Here is a 21,512-nt window from a genome sequence, read left to right as displayed (position 1 = left end):
TCCTCCCAAACATGTCTCACCATGGGAACACATGGCTGCTGGGATGGTGCTGGGAAACTCAGGCTTGGATTAAATGTGACAGGAAGCTACTCCCCAGGGGTCATCTGGCGCCTGATGTGGAAGGAGAAGTTGGGGAACTACTCTTTCCCTCCATTCTGCATCTCTGCCCCAAACTGCCCTTGTCCCTACAAAGTTTTCAGGGACAAAATGCAACAAACTGAATCCCAGTACTTACAGCAAACCAGCACTGAAATCAGCCAAAGACACCACTGTGGGTACTCCTCAAAAGTCTACAGAAATGGGTATTACTGGCAGAATAAACAGGTAGGAAGCCAAAACAAATAGAGGGGTGTATGCTTTTCTTCCTCCCCCTATTCAGGATCAAGCCCAGTCTCTGGTTTGTGCACACACCTCAGCTGTTCTCACTCTCCTGTCACCTGTGCTGGAATCATCCCTGGGGACATTAGTTCTTGGAGCAACATTATCTATAAAGAAAAAGCCCTTTAAGACTGCAGATCTATTAATGCTTGGTTAGCAAAGAAAGGTCTTGGTCCTGCAACTTTGCCATAAATGGTTAATTAATGCAACAATGCTGGTGGCAAGTGGCAGAATTAATCTGTGATTTTTTGATTTTTTTCCAAATGATGTCATACAAACTGCTCTGACTGTACCGGTGTGGAATTACGTCAAAAGGATTGCTGATCTACAGAGAGAGGGATAAAACTGGGTAAAACAAATTGTAAGGCTTGTAGTGAGCCTCTGTTACTCCCAGAAGTGCCTGTTGTTCACAGCAGTCCTGGCAACTCAGCAGGTTCCAGAACAGCAAGCCCTTCCTTGAAGCAGCAGCTCAGTCCCATTTCAGTATGGCACTGTCACGTAACACGGAGTTTGCACAGGAGTTTTATAGAGTTTACACACAGAAAGATTTAAAAAAAAAATCAGTAACAAGACATTTCATTCACTTGATACCTGGTGATGTTGGTTCAGCTCCTGTAGATGTCCTGCCTGAGTTGGTTATGGGAAGCCAACCTGCTTTGCATGGAGGAAGGTCAGTTCTTGATACTGCAAGAATGATTTTCTGCTGGCACTGTGACTGATGGGATGACTCAGGCCTGCCAGTTGCCTTGTCCTTGTGAGCAGAGCTGAAAATCTCTTGCCACTCCATAACTTTTCTCCTAGATTCACTTCCCCTCTCCAACTCTCTCCTCTAAAAAAATAGAAAGGAAAATGTTCTCCCAGCCTCTCCAGCAGCCCTGGTTTGGGACAGCTAAAGGAGTTCAGTGCAAACAAACAGTATGCACGTTTTCTCCTCAGCCCCACCCTCCCACAGTCACTCCTTTTCCTGCCTGGAGACCCTTGTAGGTACACACAGCCTCCTACATTTCTGAGCTCACATTTTTAGCACACCCGGTAGCAGGCAAACTCTCGGGTTCCTCTTGACAGCCACTGATCACTGGTCTATATCCCTTACAGGGCCAGATCTTGCAGGTGGCTCTGCCCTCCAGGCTGGCCCAGCTTGGGACAAGGGTCTGGTTGCTATGATTAATGTCTGTGCCACATTTCAGGAAATCTTCAAGTAGCAGAGGCCTAAAAATTTGCTTTATAAAGAGAAATATGAAATACAAGGCAATCAGCCCTAAACAGAAGGTGGCGTGAGCTGGGAATGATGATACTGGGATGCAAGGGAGAAACAAGGCACCTGACTGGGACTTGGTTCCAGCAGGGAGCAAGATGTGCCAACTCCCTGAAATCTCTGCCATCTCCCAATTTCCCAAGCACATCACATGTAAAAGCTTAGCTCTCCCATCACACCATACTCTACACAAACAGCCTTTGTGTCCAGAGGAGAAGCCTCTGCCTGGCAGGAGCTGAAATCGCCCGTGGCAGATGTCGAAATCATTCCCTGTGCCGAGCGCCATGGCAGACAGGCACAGGATCTCCATTCCATGGTGCAGAGAGCTTTAAGAAATCTGAGGCTGAGGGAGCCGCACCAGTATGTTGTATTGCAAACTGGAGGAGAGGATGTCTTGGGGAGAGCATGCATGTTAATCTTCTGTGCATACCAAAGAGATAATTTTAAGTAACCCAGGATACAGGATCTACCTAGTTCATAAAATGTTCCATTTCACTGTAGAAAAACAAGCGTTAATTAATCAAAATGTAACATCTGACAGCTTTTTAGAAAACCTCTTGTCCTGGTTTTGGCATCACATTTAAATATATCATTATGTGCTTTTTAAAAGCCTGATTGGAAAAATTACGTCATGTTGGACTTTCTCAACATTTGGTGCGTCAGCTCCCAGTGTCTAAGAGCCCCATAAATAGATGTTGGACCACCTCAATACAATTCATGTCCACAGATTTTCCATAACACACTTCACTCTATTATTCAAATAAAGTGCAAGTGGATCTTTTCCTGGGAACAGGGGTTATGCAATGTTCAGCACAGGAGGATCAAGAAAAACAGTGTGAAGCCAAACATGAGCTGCAAACTCTTGCAGAGCAGCAGAGTTTGTTTATTTATATGTTGTGTTTCCATTTAATTCTCACTTAACAGCCCCCAGCTCCTTTTGCCTTTTTTGATCTACCAGTCTCTTTCTCTCTCACATCTTGGTACACCAAGAATGTGGCCAAGCAGCCACACATCAATTTGCTAACTGATTAATAATGAACATGTAACTTCAGGATGATCAGAACTTTAATATAACGAGACCCTTATGCTGTTAGGAACTACTGTTCCAAATTAAAATTATAAACCCCTGTAGTACTGATGAGATTTTGCCAAAATCCACTGAATGCTGGGGTCTGATAGCAAACCAAAATGTTTCGTTTCAGGTCAGAAACGTAACACGACTTTAATACACGCACAGACACCCCCACAAGGATCTCAACCTTATTTGTGCATGAATTTCCTTATCTGTGCTGCCAGCCATGAGCATTTTAATGAGAAAGTTCTTGAAGGCAAGGAACCTCCTTAGCATCACCATTTCCATTCGTTTTCCATTCTATTTTCACCAGACTGGTGAGACATTTCACTTTCAAGGTGACTCAGAATGCCAAGTTCAGAAAAAAATATCTCCATAGTTACACACCTCTCTCTTGCAATGAAGTGCCAGTTCTCCAGTGCCCAGATTTCAAACTGTCAGTGCTGTAACACAGCAAAAATGCCTTGCCTCAATCACCAGGACAGATTCATTTCCAGTTGTTAGCCAACACCTAAAACTTACAGCAACATTTTCCTCTCTGCAAGGATAGCTGAAAGACCCCATGGAAATAATCTACAAATCCAGTTGGCAATTTAAAAGAAAACTGTGTAGAGATGCATCCAGTCTGTAATACCAAAAGGAAGGATTCAGGCTGGACTGGTCAAAACCAGAGAAATTCCAGAGGGTATATACTGGAAAATAGGATATATGGAGCACATAAATATGCAAAAATAGAATTGATTCATACAATCTCTCAGTATAAAATGTAACGTTCACATTATTTCAAGTTTAACTCTTACATTTGCAGTGTACAGAAATTAGGAAAAAGGTATTAATTTAGAAATAATTACACTATATTCTTTCATGTAACACAAGTGCAGCCATGTTACATAAGAGATCTCTACCTTTCTTTAGAAGACATTAGGAGACATCCGTACAGGCAATACCATTAGCTAGAAATGCACGGCTGGGCTTAGAGGTAAGCCCACAAGAGATTTTTGTTTGTTATTTAGTTCCCATTTCTAGAAGTAAGAAATTACCTTGTGGCTGTCTCTCATTCTGACTTCTGCTGTTACATTCTAAAGTCACAATCACATCTCACTGTTTGCTTTATAAAGACAAGTAGGTTGCGCCCGGGCTTCTCCCACTGACTCATGGACTTAAAAATCCTGAAAAGTCCTATAAAAACATAAATTCACCTGACACAGGTGAGTTCAAGAGCTGGTTCCTTGTGGGGCCTGTGATAATTTCAGTGTCTGTTTGAAGCACCAGCAGCACCAGGTCCAGAGCTCTCCTCCATGCCTCTGTCTTGGCTGCAACGTTATCACAAACTTTTAAATCTGTGACCTGGTCAGGGAAGGGATCAGAGCCACCTCTGAGCACTCCACCTCTCTTAAATTCTGCCAAAATATAAGCTGAGGGAGACCCACAGGCTGCCGCTTTCTGGAGGTGATGATCCACTGCAGCACACGCTTCCAGCTCTGACCTGGCCTTTGCAGTGTTACACAGGACCACAGAGAGGTACCACTTCCAGCCACTTCCCAGCGCCTGGAGCACAATGGATTTATACTCTGCCAGCCAGGGACTGGGAAACTCTCTCCCAGGTTTGTCATTTCCCAGTGGCTTGGGCTGCTCTGCGAGCACCTGGATGTGACTGAGGCACAAGAGCTCCACCGCGCCACCCCCAGGGAAAACCTTCCCATCCTTAAGAGCGTGATGGAGTCGATACAGCAAAGTCCAGAACTGGTCTTCAAGGAGCTGCACCTTGGAAGGCAGGGCAGTGGTGAGCACGGCCGTGAGCAGGGGGATGCCTCCCGCGCTGATCCGCACTGGCACCAGCTCACCCAGATCCATCGCGCGCCCATCGCTGGCCTTCCACAGCTCCGCCCGGGCCCCGTTCCCAACACAGGAAGCGTTCAGCTGGCTCAGGTACGTCACTGCCTGGGCACCAGTGGCCGCCCCAAAGGCACACAGCACATCCCGAGCCACACAACCAATTACCAATATCCTGCTGCCGATGCACCTTTCCATGAAGTTCTCGCACACATTTCCTTTGACCAAAACCAGGTTTACTTCAAAGGTCATCAGAATATCCAGCATTCTGCTTAGCCACGCATCTCCTGCTCTGCCTCCCTGTGGATTCGGATGCTCCAGTACGGTCCTTACATTCTGTGGTCTGTTAAAACCTAAGTGGCGATACTGCTCCGTGAGGTCACCATCCATCAGCAGAATCCGAAGGGGTTTGTCTGCAAAGTGTTTGATGACTGTGGCTTGCTCTGGTGACACTAATGTGACAAAGCCTGGGGAGACACAGGAATAGCTCTCAGGCAGGCCTAGCACGCAGCACGTCACAATCTCTGTGATGTTAATCTGGGAAGAGCCACTGCATTCTGCTCTCTCTTGCTGATAAGCAGCAATGCTCTGTAGCAGTTTCACGCTGGTCTGGTTTCCGTGGCTCAGAGCCATTGCCAAATGTCCTAAACCACAACATCCACATGGATCTGCTGATGGCCCTGAAAGGTATCCCTGAAAATCACCTTGCTGACTTGAAAAATGGCTTTTCCCCAGGGTGCTGAAGTGTCTGCTGTGGGTTAACTTGTGTGTGATAGCGATACAGCTGGATGCAGTAACACCACTTCCAGACAACACAGACGAACTTCTGTCACCCGCTGCTTTGACAAGAGAAGTCACTGAACCAAAGCCAGCCAAAGATGAAACCAGGCACTTGTTAAAATGACAATCATCTCCTTGATGGGAACTAGAATTTATTGGAATTATTTCTTCTGGTGCAGAAATATCTCTCTGAAAACACAGCAAATTCCAAGGATTTGTAAGACCGTCACGTCCAGCTTGGCCAGTTTTGCTTTCAAAAGCCTTTGGCCTAACTCTGCTAGAACACAGCTCTTTCTTTACATCATGTATTGGTATTTGAAGACACTGGACTCTCTCACAGCAAGAGTTCAACCCCTCAGACATCACAGACACTATTGCTGGAACAGGAACGTTCTGCTGGAGGCACTCCACCACAGCATTGCTCCACGCTCCAACCAGGAACAACAGGGTACTCATCCCAGTCTTAAACTCCTTGTTCTGAGCCTGAATGGTTTCATTAAGAAGCTGTCCAGCAGCACTTGTCAAATCCAAACTTTCAATCAGTCTAACAGCAGAACAAATCAATGTGCTCTGGTTGGTGCTTTCATCCACAATGAATTTATGTGATTTCATTGGCCCCAGGAATGTTCTCCCAGTGGATGCTAAGGATGAGAGTTGCTGGAGTCCAATGTGTCTCCTGGCATTCACATCCCTGAAAGCCATGGGCAGTGGGCAGCATCTGTGAACAGAGCACAAATTACTGCCCTGTCCTCACAGCACACCACAGCATGAATCTCTGAAGAATCATTTTAACACTCTAGCCCTGAATACAGCTCTCCTCTGTATAAAGCAGATCTTCATCCTGTGCATCTACTAAGAGAAATCAATGGGCAGAGTTGCTGAAATGGTGCACTCTTAAAAAACCATGGAATTGTTTCTGGCTGGCCAATAGTAAAGAGCTGTTAATTCCCATGGCACCTTACACTTCCATCAGTACAGGCTGTATGGAACTACCACCTCCCTCCTGTCCTGCTATCTGGAATTTCAGTTATTTGCCTGACTTAAGGCAAAACTTCACTAGAGCAGAACAGACAAATCACATGCAAAACTCAAGAGCTCTGTGTAGATCCTTCTAGGTAACAACAGTCATGCCACTGACTTTAACCTTCAAGTCTGGAAAAACATATTCTTTTCCAATTCTGTTTAGTCCAATTAGCATGCATGAATACTTCATTAAGTGAAATAAAAGCAATGCCACTTCTTCATACCTCATGAACTGCCAAGACTTTAAAGTTTTGACCAACTATTCATTCGTAACACACCAAAAACAAATTTTCTTTCCCTGAAAATCTCTTCCACACCACAGTCCCGTGGCACACCACATAGATTAAAATAAAGCTCCCTTTTTGAATAACAAAGTATACACACCAAGAATTGAGAACCATGAGTCCTGTACCTCTTATGCTCAGATTCAAACCACAGAACCACAGAATGGCCTGGGTGGGAAGGGACCTTAAAGATCATCCAGTTTCAACCCCCCTGCCACGGGCAGGATCGTCTTCCACTAGACCAGGTTGCTCAGAGCCACATCCAATCTGGCCTTGGACACTTCCAGGAATGGGGCATCCACAACTTCTCTGGGCAACCTGTTCCAGTCCCTCATCACCCTCACAATAAAGACTTTCTTCCTAATATCCAATCTAAATCTACTGTCTGTTAGTTTGAACCCATTCCCCCTTGTCCTGTCACTATATGCTCTTGTAAATAGTCTTGCCCCCTATTTCCTGTAGGTTCCCTTCAGGTACTGGAATTTATTCACATCATTTTCTCCAGCTCCCCTAAAGGCCCCTTTTCCAAATCCAAAAAGCTAATTTTTTTCCATCCCACACACCGAAAGTCCACTTCAATGTTATGTCGTAGTATTGCGAGGGGGAAGAAGTGCTTCCCGGCCCGCCGGCCCCACACGCCTGGAAGCTGCCTGGATGGACACACCGGAACTGCGCTGGCGACAGCCTAGCCGCTTCCTGGAGGCCGGAGGGTGCCTGCCGGGCCGGTGCGGGTGTCTCACCGGAGGGGCCGCGCTCCCGGCGCTCCCGCCGCTTCCCTGGACACGGAGTTGCCTGGACACGGCCGCCGCTCCCTCAGGCGCCCCGCGCGCGGGCCCGCCCCGCGCTCCCTCACTGTCCCTCACGAGCACGCCGCGCCGCCATTGGCCCGAGCCTTGGGGGAGGCGGGTTCGCGCTCTCGTTCCGCCCGCTCATTGGCCGGCTGGGCGGCGCGTGTCGGCTGCGCGCGGCGGTGCGGAGCTCCCGTCCCGTCTGGTGCGGTGCGGTCCCATCCCGGAGCGGCATTCCCGGCCGGATGGTGAGCGCGCCCTCCCCGCCGCGGGCTCCCTTCCCACCGCCGCCTCCCCCGAGCCCCTCCAGCCCCTGCCGCCGACAGCAGGAGTTGTGCAAATCCCCTTCAGGTTCCACCCCTGCCCAGGCCGTCGCTGCTGCCCGGTTGCCTCGCACAACGCACCCCGGAGAGGCCCCCCCTCTTCCAACGGGAAAAACACTCCCGGAAATACACCGGGATTCGCAAAATACGTCACCTGCTCTCGTCAAGCCGGGGGAAAGACGCCTCGTTCCTCTTGGCGCAGCTCACGGACCTCCGCGACGTTCGGGGCCCCGGAGTGTTGTTGCAACGGCACCGGGCAGGCCCGGAGGTGGAACCTGAAAGGGATTTGCACAATTCAGATGTGAAACAAATGGAATAAGTCTCCATAGTCAGGAAAAGGTCTCGTGTGTCTTCTTCCCAGAGCAGCGTATGCTCTTAGTAAAAGTCTCATGCCTCTGTTAATTGCAGAGGAAAGCCAGACAAATGGCTTTGCAATCCAAGCTGGGAGGGACAAATCACGTTAAAAACTGAAATTTCATTTCTAAATACGAGAAAATGGATTCTTCTCTATTACACTCTGGGTATTTAAAAGAGAAATCCCAGCCCAAAAACTGGTAACAATTCAGCAGAGGCAGGAGACTGGTGCACAGTAGCTAGGTAACAAATTCCTTGCTTTGTGTTTATTTACTTATGTAAAGCCTAGCCAGTTGAAGCTGGGGGTGGGAGAGGCTGCCTTTTTCCTTCCACGACGCTGTGCAGATTGAAGACTGCAGGACTAAAATCTGTCTGCTGCTGATTTAAAAACAAAACTGTACTTGAGGAAAGCATCTGTCCTGCTTTATAGGTGGCGGGGGGAACACTGTACTGTAGTGGCTTACAGCAGAGGCAGGACAGGTCTCAGAAGTGCCCTGGATAATGATCACCAGCTCAGCACAAGCAGATTAGTTCTTGTGGGAGAGATTGTGTTGATCTCTCTGCTGTGGCACATTGCTACCTGGCTCCACATCTACTCAATGGACAGGCAGCCTGGAGCTACTCAGCTCCCTTTAAACTTCGCTCCATCAGGAGTGGCTGATTTTGAGTCTCATTTACAGCCAACACCCTAAGCAACCAGCCTTTTTAGCTGTGAGGATGTTGCACTCGTATTTTTCAGGTAAACCTGCAGGAAAGGCAACTGGCAGAAGGTGCAGAGGGTCGTGGTCACCTCAGTGGAGTGTTCATTTTCAGGCTGCCCACCTGTTTTTCTGTCATTACTCCTTTAATGGGTGATCTTTCTGTTTAAAACAGAAAACAGGAAGCCCAAATGCACATTCCCCAGGAACAAAGTGTTGGCTTGTTTTCTTTCTACAATAATGTAAGAAAATGAGCATAGAGACCAGGTGTCTACCAATTGCAGCAAGGAATGTCTCTCACCTCTGCTACAGCTTTAATGTCATTTATAATTTTGTGTATTTTGAATTCTCCCTGGAATGCTCTGTTTCTTATCTGTTCTCTCCCTCACTTTCTGAAGGCATCCAACTATAGAAAACCTGGCTTAGGTACAGCCCAGCGGAAGAAAAGTGGCTTGAAACCTGAACTTACAGAAGAGCAAAAGCAGGAGATCAGAGAAGCTTTTGATTTGTTTGACACTGATGGATCTGGAAGCATCGACATAAAAGAACTGAAGGTTTTCAAACTTTTTGGGTTTTTTTCTCTGGGGTGAAAATATCTTTGATCTCAAAATAGTAGCTGCTTTTTCTGTTTGTTCAACCCTATTTTAAAATAGTTTTGGAGTGTGAAGGAGTGTAATGGCTGAATTTGGGGTGCCCTCTGCATGCAATGGTTCACAGCAGACAGGCTTCTCTACCATGTGGATGTTTAGATCTGAAAGCTTTGAATAGCTGAGCATTAGAGAAACTAAACAGTTTCAGTTTTCATGACTAAGGTGCTTGTTCCTGGAAGTGGACTTTTGTTGTTCTGGGATGAGCATCAGAATATCAAATATTTTCTTCGCCTGAGAACTAAACACAGATTTTGCACGCATTCAGGAAAGTTACAAGTGTATTTGTATATATGTAATCTAAAAATTACCTGGTTTTTGATTTAAAAAAGAGCAAAACGGAGATCAGAGTTGCATTTCAGTAACAATTCAGGCAGTGTGTGGGCCCTTGCATACATGCAGTAGTAAAGGGGGAAGATTGTTCTCAGTTCTCTCCCTGTGATTTTATGTGTTTGATCTTTTTGTAAGCATGAACCCTTTTAATTCTCTCCTTTACCTTGATTTCTCGCATACACACTGTGCTCAATTCCTGCGTACATAACCTGGAAGCATGATTTACCTCTGCCTAATATAACTTAGGATTTCCACTAGACCATATAGGAAAAATGACATCTTAAGAATATTAAACCTGCACTGTTATTGTTCAGCAAGATGAAAGAGCTGGTAGAGGACACCAAGGTGTTTTCATGGCAGTGAGTTGTCACTACAGTTCTGGACAAGGAAATGAAACAAGCTTTAGCTCAGCCCTTACACCAAAATTCTGGTGGCCTCCTAACAGAATTGGTTTTGCTATTTTGGCACAGGTTGCAATGCGTGCCTTAGGCTTTGAGCCAAAGAAGGAAGAGATTAAGAAGATGATAGCAGACATTGACAAGGAAGGAAGTGGCACCATCGACTTTGAGGACTTTTTGGCTATGATGACACAAAAAATGGTAGGAATGCTTAGCAGAAATTCTTGTGACAGCATAAGAAAAAGGATCATCTCAGTGTCAGGGGTTTTCTGATTAACATATGCTTTACTCTTGGTTTAGAGCGAAAAGGATTCAAAAGAAGAAATCCTGAAAGCTTTCCGATTATTCGATGATGATGGCACAGGAAAGATTTCATTCAAAAACTTGAAAAGGGTTGCCAAGGAGCTGGGAGAGAATTTAACAGATGAAGAACTTCAGGTAAATTCTGATTTACAGACCAAGCCTGTAGCTCCTAGGGATTGGGTGGGAGGTCAGAAATATGAAAAGCAGTCAAATACATAGTTCTGTTTTCACATGAAGTGCCTCTGATTTATTGTTGTTTTAATGAGTGGAATATCTTGTGGTTAGAGTCCAGTGCCTGATCAAATGTACAATGTGTTTTGTAGGAAATGATTGATGAAGCTGATAGAGATGGAGATGGAGAAGTAAGTGAGCAAGAATTTTTGAGAATCATGAAGAAAACTAGCTTATACTAGTATTTGTTGCCTTGCTATACAGCTGGTCCAAAAGATAACCTGGAAAAGGCTTAAAAACTGGGCTTGTGCCTCCTGCATGTTTTCTGCCATGTAAAGAAAGTCTGAAAGGAAAGATTTTTTTGGTTTATTCCTCTTTTTCAACAAAGATCATTGGGGAAGGAAGGCTGCAGTACCCAAAACTGCCAGAATGCGATACTGCAGAAGTCAAAAGGAAGGATGAACTGAACCTGCAAGGCAGGGTCCCTTCCCCTCCACCATAACAACTTCCCTGATAGCCATTTTGGATAAAAACCACTGTGTTTTACTATTTAACTAAAAGATATTTCACTTAAGATGTGAAGATTCCCACTGCTGGTGGGAAAGGCTACTTTGCCTTTCCTAAGGCTACAGATTGAAGGGACAAGCACAGTATTTTTTATTCCTTTGAAGGTTTTTTAGGTTATCTTTTGGTATTTGTCTCCTGTTGTTTATTTCCATGAAAGACTCTAAAATGAATTGCATATCTATCTGTATTTCTGTATGAAACACTGTTTCCCTGTGGCAAGTTGGTTTTGGATGTAATGGAAAGCAAATGTAGATTTGGTCCTTCCTTTGGAGCTGTGTGCCATCCATAGATGTTCTTGTGTTTATCTGATCACCTGAAACCTGAATGAAACTTGAATGTAACCTGCTTGGGTGACCAAAGTTTATTGTATAACCAGGCAACACCTTGTGCCATTGTTCTCACTCCCCAGACATTACAGAGCTGCTGTCACTCCAGGATTTCAGGTACCTAAAAAGTCCAGTTCCATGGTGCACTAGAGTAAATTTTGTCTTGCTGACAGTTATGTTGCAGAGGGGATTTGCATCTGAAGTGAAAAAGTAGCTCACCATGGACATCTTTGGAACACTGAATATATTTAGATCCATGCAGTCCAAATCCATTTCGCACGTCACAGGTTTTAGGGTGGTTTTTTTTTAGGAGTACCTTTGTTTTCTTTAGTATTTCTTACATATCCTGTCGATCTAGGACTTACTGGAGAGCCACATCTCCTTTTGAGTTATAGAGCAGTAACACACAGCTTGGTACCTGATTATGTGGCTCTGCAGGAGGGTTTATCCTTTATAGACAATCAGCATCAAAACTTTCAAATCCTGTTAAGCTCCAGAGGCCCAAAAAGTCCCGTGTTAGCATAGTGGCAGTAGATGTAATCTATAGTACCATAAGTGTTTTAAAATGTCTTAACTTTGTATAAGTGTGAAATAAAACTGTTTTGCAAGTTACGGAGTTCTTGTGCTTATTCTGTTTTTTTAAAAATTACTTTAAAGTCTTAAATGGTTCACCAAGTTCATTTTCACTTCCATTTATCTCTTCTTTCTAAGAGAGGAATTCTTAGGTGCAGTAGTGTGCCACATAATTCCTCTTCCACTCTGCTAATTAAAAGTTTCTAGTACTAAGCACATCTATTCAGAAAGGGAAATTTGAAGTTTTAGTTGATTATGGGGAATCCCAGAGCCTATTAGAGTGATGGTACTTTTTTTTTTATGCTGCCACAGGAAGGGATTGATGACTGTGGTTTACCTATGATGCATGTCACTTCTCTCTTCCTGTTCTAATCTCATTAGCTGCCCTGAAAGTAGGAAAAAGCCACACAATCATACCTGCCATGTGTACTACCATGGTGAAATGTTATTTCTGGCTTGCCCATTAATCTCAGAAGTCTGGAATGTGAAGAAGTGTCTGAATGAGCACAAAACTTGCAAGTGTTAACAAGTGTCTTGTGGTGCTTTAGCTTGCAGGATAGTGAGGGAAATCATCCTCTCTTCAGCCTGGCAGCTGGCTGCAAAGCCCATCCTTTGCATCCCTTTTCCCCTTCATGCTGGCATAGAGAGTGGGTCCTTAAATATCTGGCATTTGCAGATTCCCCTCAGGGCTGCAATTCATTGTGTGCACCCAGCTGAGATCCTTCCTTTGCACCATCAGCAAAACCTGATTTTCATTCTGAGTGTTCATTCTAGGCAGATACTTTACAGAAAGGAAAGTGGAACTGCAGTTTGTGTCTGGCAAATACCTAAATATCAAAGCATTGTTAAGGACAATAAATAGCTTCTTGGGAGATAATACTACAAATTACTTCAAATGAAAAATGTTTTGAAATGAAAAAGTACCAGGCTTTTAATAAAATACAAAATAGTTCAAGAGAAAAAAAAATTGCTTACAAGTTATATTCCAAAATATGACAATTGCACGGCAGTTTTACCTCCCAAATGTAACTTCTAAGTTCTTTATCATCTCTCAGGCCCACAATCCTGCTAGTCCCACATTAAGGCAAATCTTCAATTGGCTTTAGGGAAAAAAGGCCCAAGGAACTGCCAAGGAGTGCTGTGCTCTCATTTCATTATGTGCGAGTTTGTTTTCAGAGCAACGAGCACAGGATCAGCTTCTTACATTGCAGAAGAAAAAAGACTTCTTTTCAGGTACACCTAATCTTGGTATTTAAAAGAGGGTGGGGGGAAGCAACAGAGGAAACATTTGTGTACTTCCACACACCGGGAGTCTTACTTAACAGAGCCCAAATAGTTCAATAAACTGATGAGGTATTTAATATTAAAATATTTAAATTGGTCATTTACAGTTTTGAAGACTAACTCTCACATCCTGTAAACTGCCTGGTGAAGTCACACTACGTATTTGAAATGTTAAATACTAATTCCCTGGAAACCTCCTCAAGGAGTTAAATAAATCAAATATTGCCACACTACAACGGCTTTAAATGCCCCCGGATAGCCTAAGTGGATTTTGAGCAGGACACAGGGCAGCAAACTGCTCCGTCTACAGGCCGAGATGAGCCTTGGCACTTGAGGAAAAGCACCCTCAGGGGATAATCCTGCAAAGACAGCTTCCTTTGTGTCACAGATCTCAATACAAATGAGAGCCGATAGATCTGAGAGCGTGGCAGCCTCGCTAGAGGGCATCCAGTTACTGACGTGTGAGGTGAGCGAGGTTTTGACGCTTCTTTGCGTCCTCTGTGGCTTTCAATGACGAGAGAAAGTAGGCTCACAAACACCATCCAGACTGGGCTTGAAATACGTGGTTGGATACAGAATTATTTTCTCTGAAAGGAAGAGCACAAGGCTTCTCTCACAACCCGTGTTCCCAACTCTGTAATTATTAGTCAGTTGTTCAAAGCTAAACCCCCAAACCACACTTTCTGAAACTCCCACTCTATCAATAATTGCAGACATGCTCTCAGGAGAGCAGAGAACTCAACTCGCCTTTCACACAGTCCCCCCGAGTGCTCTGATCACTCTGTAGAGTTATTTTCTCCCTTTGGGAATACTGCTATCAAATGGAACCACTCCCAGCAGAGAGACAGAGCCAGGCTCGCTGCAGGATGCTTGTGGCCCTCCCTTGGGATGTGTGAAAGCTTCGAGTCAAGAGGAGCAAGGATTTGAGAATTAGACTCTTGTCCCTGAGGTGAGTGTATTGACCTTTAGGGATGTGGCATAACTCCAATGGCCTTGTGGGGACCTAAACCTATAGCTCTTGACCTCTTTGCAGTCCTGGCTGCCACTAATTACTGCACTTGAAATTGCTCAAGGCATTTTTTTTTTTTTGCTTGTGTGAATTAGATTCAACACAGAGAATATTAACAAAGCAAAACTGTTAAGCCTGAGCTGCAGAGGTGTAAAATTCCCTAGCTCTCAAGGCTACATTATTTCCTTTGAAAGCTTCTAACTGGTTCTAGCAGTGACATACGTTTCACCATGAAAAGAACCCCCCCACATATATAAAGCCATAAAAATTGGTTTCCATAGGAAGCAAATGCAACAGCTAACCTAACCCATTTCCAACATTATTTTGAACCACTCTCTACCCAAAAACGTAGCTTAGTGCAATGAAACAAAACCAGCTTAATTCACACATCCATGCTATTGTCTGAAATAGCTTCCTAGTATGGTGCCTTCTCTACCTCAATATAGAGAAAACAGATACATACTTTCCTCTAAATTTTTTTCGGACATCCAAATGAGAAGTACCATGAAAGCTCTGAAAATGAAGGAAAAAGTGACCACAAAGACTGTAGATTGAATTAGAAACCCTAGAAGGCATTCCAGTAAAAAAAAAGCAACCTTTTAACAACTTTTAAAAAAATAGAGCCAGATCATCTCAGTTTAACTCTGTTCTCCGTGTTTCCTCTTTAGAGAGCTTAGGACATGATTGGCCAAAGAAATCCACAGAAGCATGGTTTCCACAAATCTTTTGAATGTTTTGTTTAAATCAGTCCATAATGCACTCGTGAGTCTGGAGAGAATTGATGCAGAATAGCTCCTTTTGGAAAGGACATCAATTTAACAATGTTTTTGGGGTTTTTATCCTAACAGGTTAACTAAATTATTGATGAAGTTATTGATGTTAGTCATGGAACAACAGCTACCTTTTGCAGAAATAAAAGGAAGATTTTTTCCTAGATGAAAAAAAATCCATGTCAGTGAAGGTACAGTCCATCTAGAGCAGATATCAGGTGAAACAGGTGCTAAAACTACAATTATTTTCTCTAAGCAGAAAATTACCATAGCTGAGTCTAGTGTTGGGTAAACATTTCCCTTTACATGGCTCTTTCTCATCCTCCTCCTTAACCTTAGGAACCAATGAAATATTCATCAAAATGGCCAACAGGTTTGAATATTATCTCTGTGCTGCAAAATATATAAATATTTTTGTCAAGTCCTGATAAACTAGGTCAGTGTCTGGGTGGGCTAAATGCTTAGGATCTTTCTGCAGGAAACAACTCTATTATTGCTTACAGCATTAAAAATAGCAGTATTACAAATCCAAGAGAAAATATGAGTTGAAAATGCTTATGTATCACAATTAAAGGAGTTTTTCCCAGAAATGAAAGAGCTTTTAGAAGGCGGGAGGGAAGAAAAAGGTACTTTTATTCTTCCTAGTACCAACCCAAGATGCAATAGATGAATTAAACAGGATATTATTTATTGTGTGGGGATTTTTGGGCCGAGATTCAGAATTCTCCTGACTACCAAACGCTCTGCAATGCCATGACTCACCGAGTCAAGATCTAGGATGGTGCAATCCTGACCCCCTCCTGCCAAGGGCTCGGCAACATCTATTCCCATTGCCTGCAGCAGGACTAACTGGGGCTTCAGCACGTCTGCAAAACTCGGCCTTAGACAATAGAGGCTTTAGGTATGGACTTCCTATTTCCTGCGGTGGATTTGTGTAGGTGGCCTTATTACCAGAAATCCATACTCCTACACAGCAACTTCTGACTGTGTTTCTGCAGAAATGACTATGATGAAAGGAATGAAATATTTTTAAAATAAAAATCATGTGTTTGTTTCTCCAAACCAGTTGGGGTATCTCCTGCTGGCAAGATTAATTTCTTCTCCTCTAGTGTGGCAAAATTAGGATTGGGGTGGAAAACAAAAGGATTAAGGTTTGCAAGCCCACCGTGGCTTGGGCTGCTGCACACACGGAGAGGGGAGAGCCCGTCTGTCCTGTCCTCTGCCCATCACTAGCAGCTGAGTCACTAGCCCAGCCTGCAGAGCTTCTTGCTGCTGCATTTCGCAGCCAGGAAAATCCCACATCCTCCCAGTGGGTGTAGGAAACGCAGCTACAGCCTCTGGATGTGTCGGCATCGAAAACAAAGGGGAGATTGTGGTGCAGGCGGTGACTGTGGGCTCAGGGCCAGCGTGCCAGGACATCATTGACAGCATCCTGGGGAGCTGCGAGCGGAGCCCGAGCCAGCACTGCCTGCCCACGGCCCCGCTGCTTTGCCAACCCCAACACTGCAAGGTGTGTGACCAGCTCTACCTCCTCACATGGGGACCTGCCAGGGCCACCAGCAAATGGACTCTGCTGTCCCACCTCATCCTGTCCCTCTGGTTTTTGGCGAGGAGCAAGTCACACCTTGCCCTTCCTGGTCTTCCCCAGCCCAGGCTGTTTGCCTTCAAGCACAGGGGCTTACGGAAGTCTTGGTTCTTGCCATACTGTTGTGGCCAGCACAGCACTTGTGGCTCCAGTGAGGGTCACCAGAGGTGCTGCTCTCACTTCCCACCCATCTAACTCCCAGCCATATTCCATGATTGCAGAGCTGGGTACAAACAGCCAGGGTGGCTTCAAACCCTGAATTTTCCAGTACTGGCTGAATACTGCCAACGCTGCTTCAGATGATGGCTCTGCAAGCAATCCAGCTGGGAGAGCAACCCAAAACATTGCTCACAAATCCACCTTGTTTCCTTCCATGTGTTCCCTGTGCCACTTGCCAAGCTCATGTTGAGGGTGGTGTTACTCTGAGAAGACCACAAGCATCCTGGGTCAGGCAGCCAATGCCTGGCTCTCCAGCTCCAGGGTTGAGTATTGCTCTTGGGAAAGGAAACACAGGAACAGACTGGCATGGGTTTGCCCAGCAGTCTAGGCAGTTGCTCCAAACAAAAGCTCTTTTCAGAAGCTGCTCCTGTAAAGGGGACAAGAAGAGACCTGACATCCCTAAACGTGCGCTTCCACACTGAGGTGGAAACCAGAGAGCTCTGCTGGCACTGGGAAAGGTTGCTTTCACAATCAAACAGCCTAGGCAGTACAATCCTTTCCACCCCAAGTCTCCAATGGCTTATAGGCCACTTGGATCAGAACTGGCATCAGCACCCCAGCCAATCCCATGACCCTAACACAATCCTTCCTCACCAGTGCCATGCTTCCTTGAAGGCTTCTCATCCTCCTTGTGCCTCCTTAGCAAAGCTGCTGCCCCTGTGCCTTGTGTTTAGCCACCTGAAACTTTGCGTAGGAAGGTTAAGCAGCAAGACCATGCAGAAAATAAAGGAAACTTCCTCTGATGTCCATTCCTTGTCACATTTGTTCCATGCCCATATTGACCAAAACACAGGAAAGGACAGACAGGAGAAAACAGCTACGTGTCAAGGGAAAAACAAACCAGCCCTTCCTAGCTCTGTCTGTGCATGCATCCATTTACCAGACCAAGTGCTTTTGGCCCAGCCTGATGGGCAGACCAGAGCCTGCCTTTGTAATCTATGCCAACAAGGGAGGAACGAGGCCCCACACATCCTCTACCATGACTGGGTCACCACTCAGATGTTTTAACACTGATGTTCAACACCAGCATTTTCTTCTGAGGAGGTGTCACAGGTTGGCTCCACCATGGGCCTGCTTACACCACAGGTTCCCCCTTTTTTGGGTTCAGCATGTCCCTTTTCACGCAAACTGTTTTATAGTGATAGTTTACAGATACATCATGGCCACCTGGGACATTTCTAAATATCTACAGCTGCATTCTTGGAGTGAATTTCCTTCTACGTGCTGGAGTCAGAATGAATTTATATCAACGATCGCATGTGAGCTGCTGGCTCATTGTCCTGGAGTTCAAAAGTTTAAGGTGGTTTTTGAATAGCACTTGCAAATGTCAAGGTGTCAGATTAACTCCTTTAGGGATACAAAATTATTTGTTTTCAAGAGTGAAGCACTGATTCAAACTGAATCTAGGTATTTAATGGAAAATGGAGTTTGAACAGTAATTTTTGTGGCATTGTTGCCATCCCGAAACTTTTGCAGTTCAAAAGGTGGCATAAATCTTAGACAAAAAGAAATCATTTCACACTTATTTCAGCAGTTTCCATTGAGAGGCTGGCTTGTTCAAGGCACCATCTCTTTAAAAACATTACATCAACTTCAGTAGATGTTGCTTGATAACACTCACTGAGTTCCTAACAATTACCACTATTTTTTATTTGCATATGAGTTGTTTTAGGGACTATCCAGGCAGAACTGTAATAGCCCCATGCCCTAGAAAGCTTTCAGCCTCAGCAGAAGACAGATGACACATAAGACAGTATTGGCCAGAAATCCAAGTAATGTTAACATCTTTCCAATAGTCATTTCTTAGAAAAGCCGTCTGAAGATGACTGAAATTGGGATGTTTTGGAAAAACCAAAAAATGTGCGCTCTTAAATACATAACAGGAAGGTGGCAGAGCCTTAGAGCACAGGTCACTGAGAGGTGGAAGGGAATGTACCAACAGCAAGTGGGAGATGGTCACGAGGCTGAGAGTACCTCACAGCTGGCCTTGGAGGAACAGGCATTTCACTGGCACCTAATATGACAGAGACATCACAGAAATTATTTAAGCAGAGAGGCAGGCTTGGAAAATTAGCTTTGCAGTAGCAGGCAAGGACTACATGGAAGCCAAGAAGAATCCTGCAGTAACAAAGATACAAGAGGAATGTTTAACCTTGTGAATAAAATCTTCACGTTACTGAGTACACACATCCAGATCTGGATACAGAACAGCCCTAGACAAAGATGATGCTTATCCTCAGTCTTACATCTAATAGTAAATATCTGCACCATTTTTCCACATTTCCTTTTTAAAGATTAAAAGCCGAAATCTAAGAGATTTGGATGCATTTTGACCTTTAACTGAAGAATAACTCAACAGAGGACCATTTCAAGGCACAAATGAGAGGCACACACCAGAGAGCAATGGAGGATGTTCCTCCAAGGCTTTGAGAGCAAGTTCTGTGTCCCAATCCCTCCCAATGAGCAGATTGGCACAAAAGAATGAACATCTTTAAACACAGGATGTGTTGCACAATGTGATCACAGATGGCTGCTTTTTTTATGTGACTATGGGAATAGCTATGAGAGATATTTTTGGCAGACACAATCTACTTTAACCAGCTGAGTATCATCTTTCCTCCTCCCTGCTTTGTGTTAAGATGATCTCCTCCAGCATGGCCTCTCCAATGTAATTGCCCATGTGCCAGTATTTCCCTGCCCACCTGAGCCCAGGGACCTGTGATTCATTCAGGTATGCACAAGCCAGAGCCCAGGGAAACATGGTGTTGTTCTGAAACTAACAGCAGCCATACCGACTTCAGGGACTGGCTTTTGATCTGGCAGCAAGCAGAGGCATGGTACAGTTCAGCTCACCTCTTGGATATCTCCAATAACACTTCTTTATTTGTATGTAACAAGCTGGCAGCTTCTTTCATGTGCAGTAAAGGGTTTGCCTTCAATTATTAAAGGGATGGGGAGCAGGCTTTAACAGCAGTATTAAAGACTAAGCACAAAATTGCACGATTGTGTGATAAATTTATGAGTTGTCAAGCTTTCTAGTTGACTTTTTAAACACCAGCTCACAGCTGCAGTCCAAAGTCTGTGCAGAGACTTTTGCAGCCCAGAGTCTGATACTAGTAGCTCAGCAGCTCATTGGATACCCAGTAAAGTCTTCAGGCATACAGGACAATGGGGCTTTCAGTGGTAATTTTCCATCAATGCTCTTTGTTTCCTTTCTAATTTAAGTCAGTCTCTCACCATTAATGACCAAAAGATAGAAGCCTGTCTTGGGGTGACTTTATGATGCTGTATCCCCTAACGCCTGCTCTATGCCCAGACATGAATCCTGTGTCTTTAAGCTGGGTCCGAGAGAAAGGGGGGAAAAAAAGCCAAGTGAATTCTTCAGAGTGGTTTTGTGTTCAAGGACACACACACTCCCCTGTGTTCTCGCTGCGGCAGAGCCAGGGAAAGAACCTTCCTGCTTTTAACCAGCTTTCGGCTCTCTTTTCTCAGGTGAGAGATGGAGAGTTAAAATTCTTTGCTTTTTAGCTAGCCTGTTAGCTGAGGCAAGAAGGTTTTTTCCCTGGAACTTTGGCTTCTTCTTCTTTTCCTCTGGACTGTTCAGCAACACCAGAACATCACTGTGAGGCCTTGCACCACAGCCCCGGCGGGGACCCAAGCTGCACCCCAGCTCTGGAGAGAGCAAAGCCACACCTACAGAAAGGACTCAGGTTTTCTCCACAGCGAGAGGTTTTATTATTTAATATTATTCATTCTTTTTTGGTGCCTGTGTGCACCCTGCTTGTTAAATAAATAACTTTTTTTTTTCACTTTCCTCTGAGGAATTTCTTTCCAAACCTGGGGCGGAGGGGCTGCTGAAATCTGCCTTCTATTAGAGAATACGTTCATTTCGGACATTTTCCTCCAAATTTGTCTCAAACCAGGACAAAGCCCTTAAATAATTTCTTCTTCAGCAAACCAAAGCAAGGTTTGATTTATTTACATCACATTACAGCACTTGCTATCAAATACAACTTCCATGGCTTAGCTGAAGATGCAAAAGATGAGGAAAACCAGGATCCTGTTGGTACTATGCAACTTGCACAACTCAGTCACAGGTGGCTGCTTGTTTCATGTGGCTGCGGAAATGCACCTGAGGGCTTATTTTTGGCAGATACTGATCAACCTTAACCAAAGGATTTTAAGTGGTTCAGAAATGCTTTTGTACATAGAAACCCTGTGAAACAGTTCCAAGCGCCTCCTCTCCGTCCTTGTCTCTCAACACCAAGATTTACTCTGGTACAAAAGCATGGGCAGGTGGAGAAAAACATGAGTCAGTAGTGAGAGAGTAATGCAGAAACTAAGTTTATAAGAACAGACTGTGCCAGCATGCATCACACCTCTGTCTGTGGCTCAGCTGTGAATGAGGTTAGACAGCTTGGAGAGAAAAGCCAGAGACAGAACAGCTTCAACATCAGCACAATCTGGTTCATTACAGAGGCATTTCTACAGCAATGCTGGGTGATGTATCTGGAGGTTTTGTTTCTGCAAGGGATGGAA

At 44.7% G+C, this 21,512-nt stretch overlaps 2 protein-coding genes across 5 annotated transcripts; one reads left to right on the top strand and one right to left on the bottom strand.

The window, feature by feature from the left end:
- Positions 1–2,534: 2,534 nt before the first annotated feature.
- On the bottom strand, positions 2,535–8,318 carry BBS12 (Bardet-Biedl syndrome 12). 4 transcript variants are annotated; one of them, XM_069012609.1, is made up of 2 exons: positions 7,891–8,318; positions 2,535–6,036 (listed from the first exon to the last, which is right to left on the bottom strand). In XM_069012609.1, the coding sequence occupies exons 1-2, from the start codon at positions 8,061–8,063 to the stop codon at positions 3,885–3,887; spliced, it is 2,325 nt and encodes a 774-aa protein (XP_068868710.1). In that variant the 5' UTR covers positions 8,064–8,318; the 3' UTR covers positions 2,535–3,884. The 4 variants fall into 4 exon arrangements, with proteins under 4 accessions (XP_068868710.1, XP_068868714.1, XP_068868712.1 ...); XM_069012613.1 differs by lacking the exon at positions 7,891–8,318 and adding an exon at positions 7,290–7,436; XM_069012611.1 differs by lacking the exon at positions 7,891–8,318 and adding an exon at positions 7,366–7,425.
- On the top strand, positions 7,563–12,149 carry LOC138109361 (uncharacterized). The gene is made up of 5 exons (XM_069012614.1): positions 7,563–7,661; positions 9,187–9,342; positions 10,239–10,367; positions 10,467–10,604; positions 10,793–12,149. The coding sequence occupies exons 1-5, from the start codon at positions 7,659–7,661 to the stop codon at positions 10,880–10,882; spliced, it is 516 nt and encodes a 171-aa protein (XP_068868715.1). The 5' UTR covers positions 7,563–7,658; the 3' UTR covers positions 10,883–12,149.
- The last annotated feature ends 9,363 nt before the right edge of the window (positions 12,150–21,512 follow it).

Source organism: Aphelocoma coerulescens, chromosome 4 (assembly GCF_041296385.1).
Source record: "Aphelocoma coerulescens isolate FSJ_1873_10779 chromosome 4, UR_Acoe_1.0, whole genome shotgun sequence".
Taxonomy (NCBI): Eukaryota; Metazoa; Chordata; class Aves; order Passeriformes; family Corvidae; genus Aphelocoma; species Aphelocoma coerulescens.
Note: the sequence above shows the minus strand (reverse complement) of the source record. Positions and strands in the feature narration are given on the sequence as shown.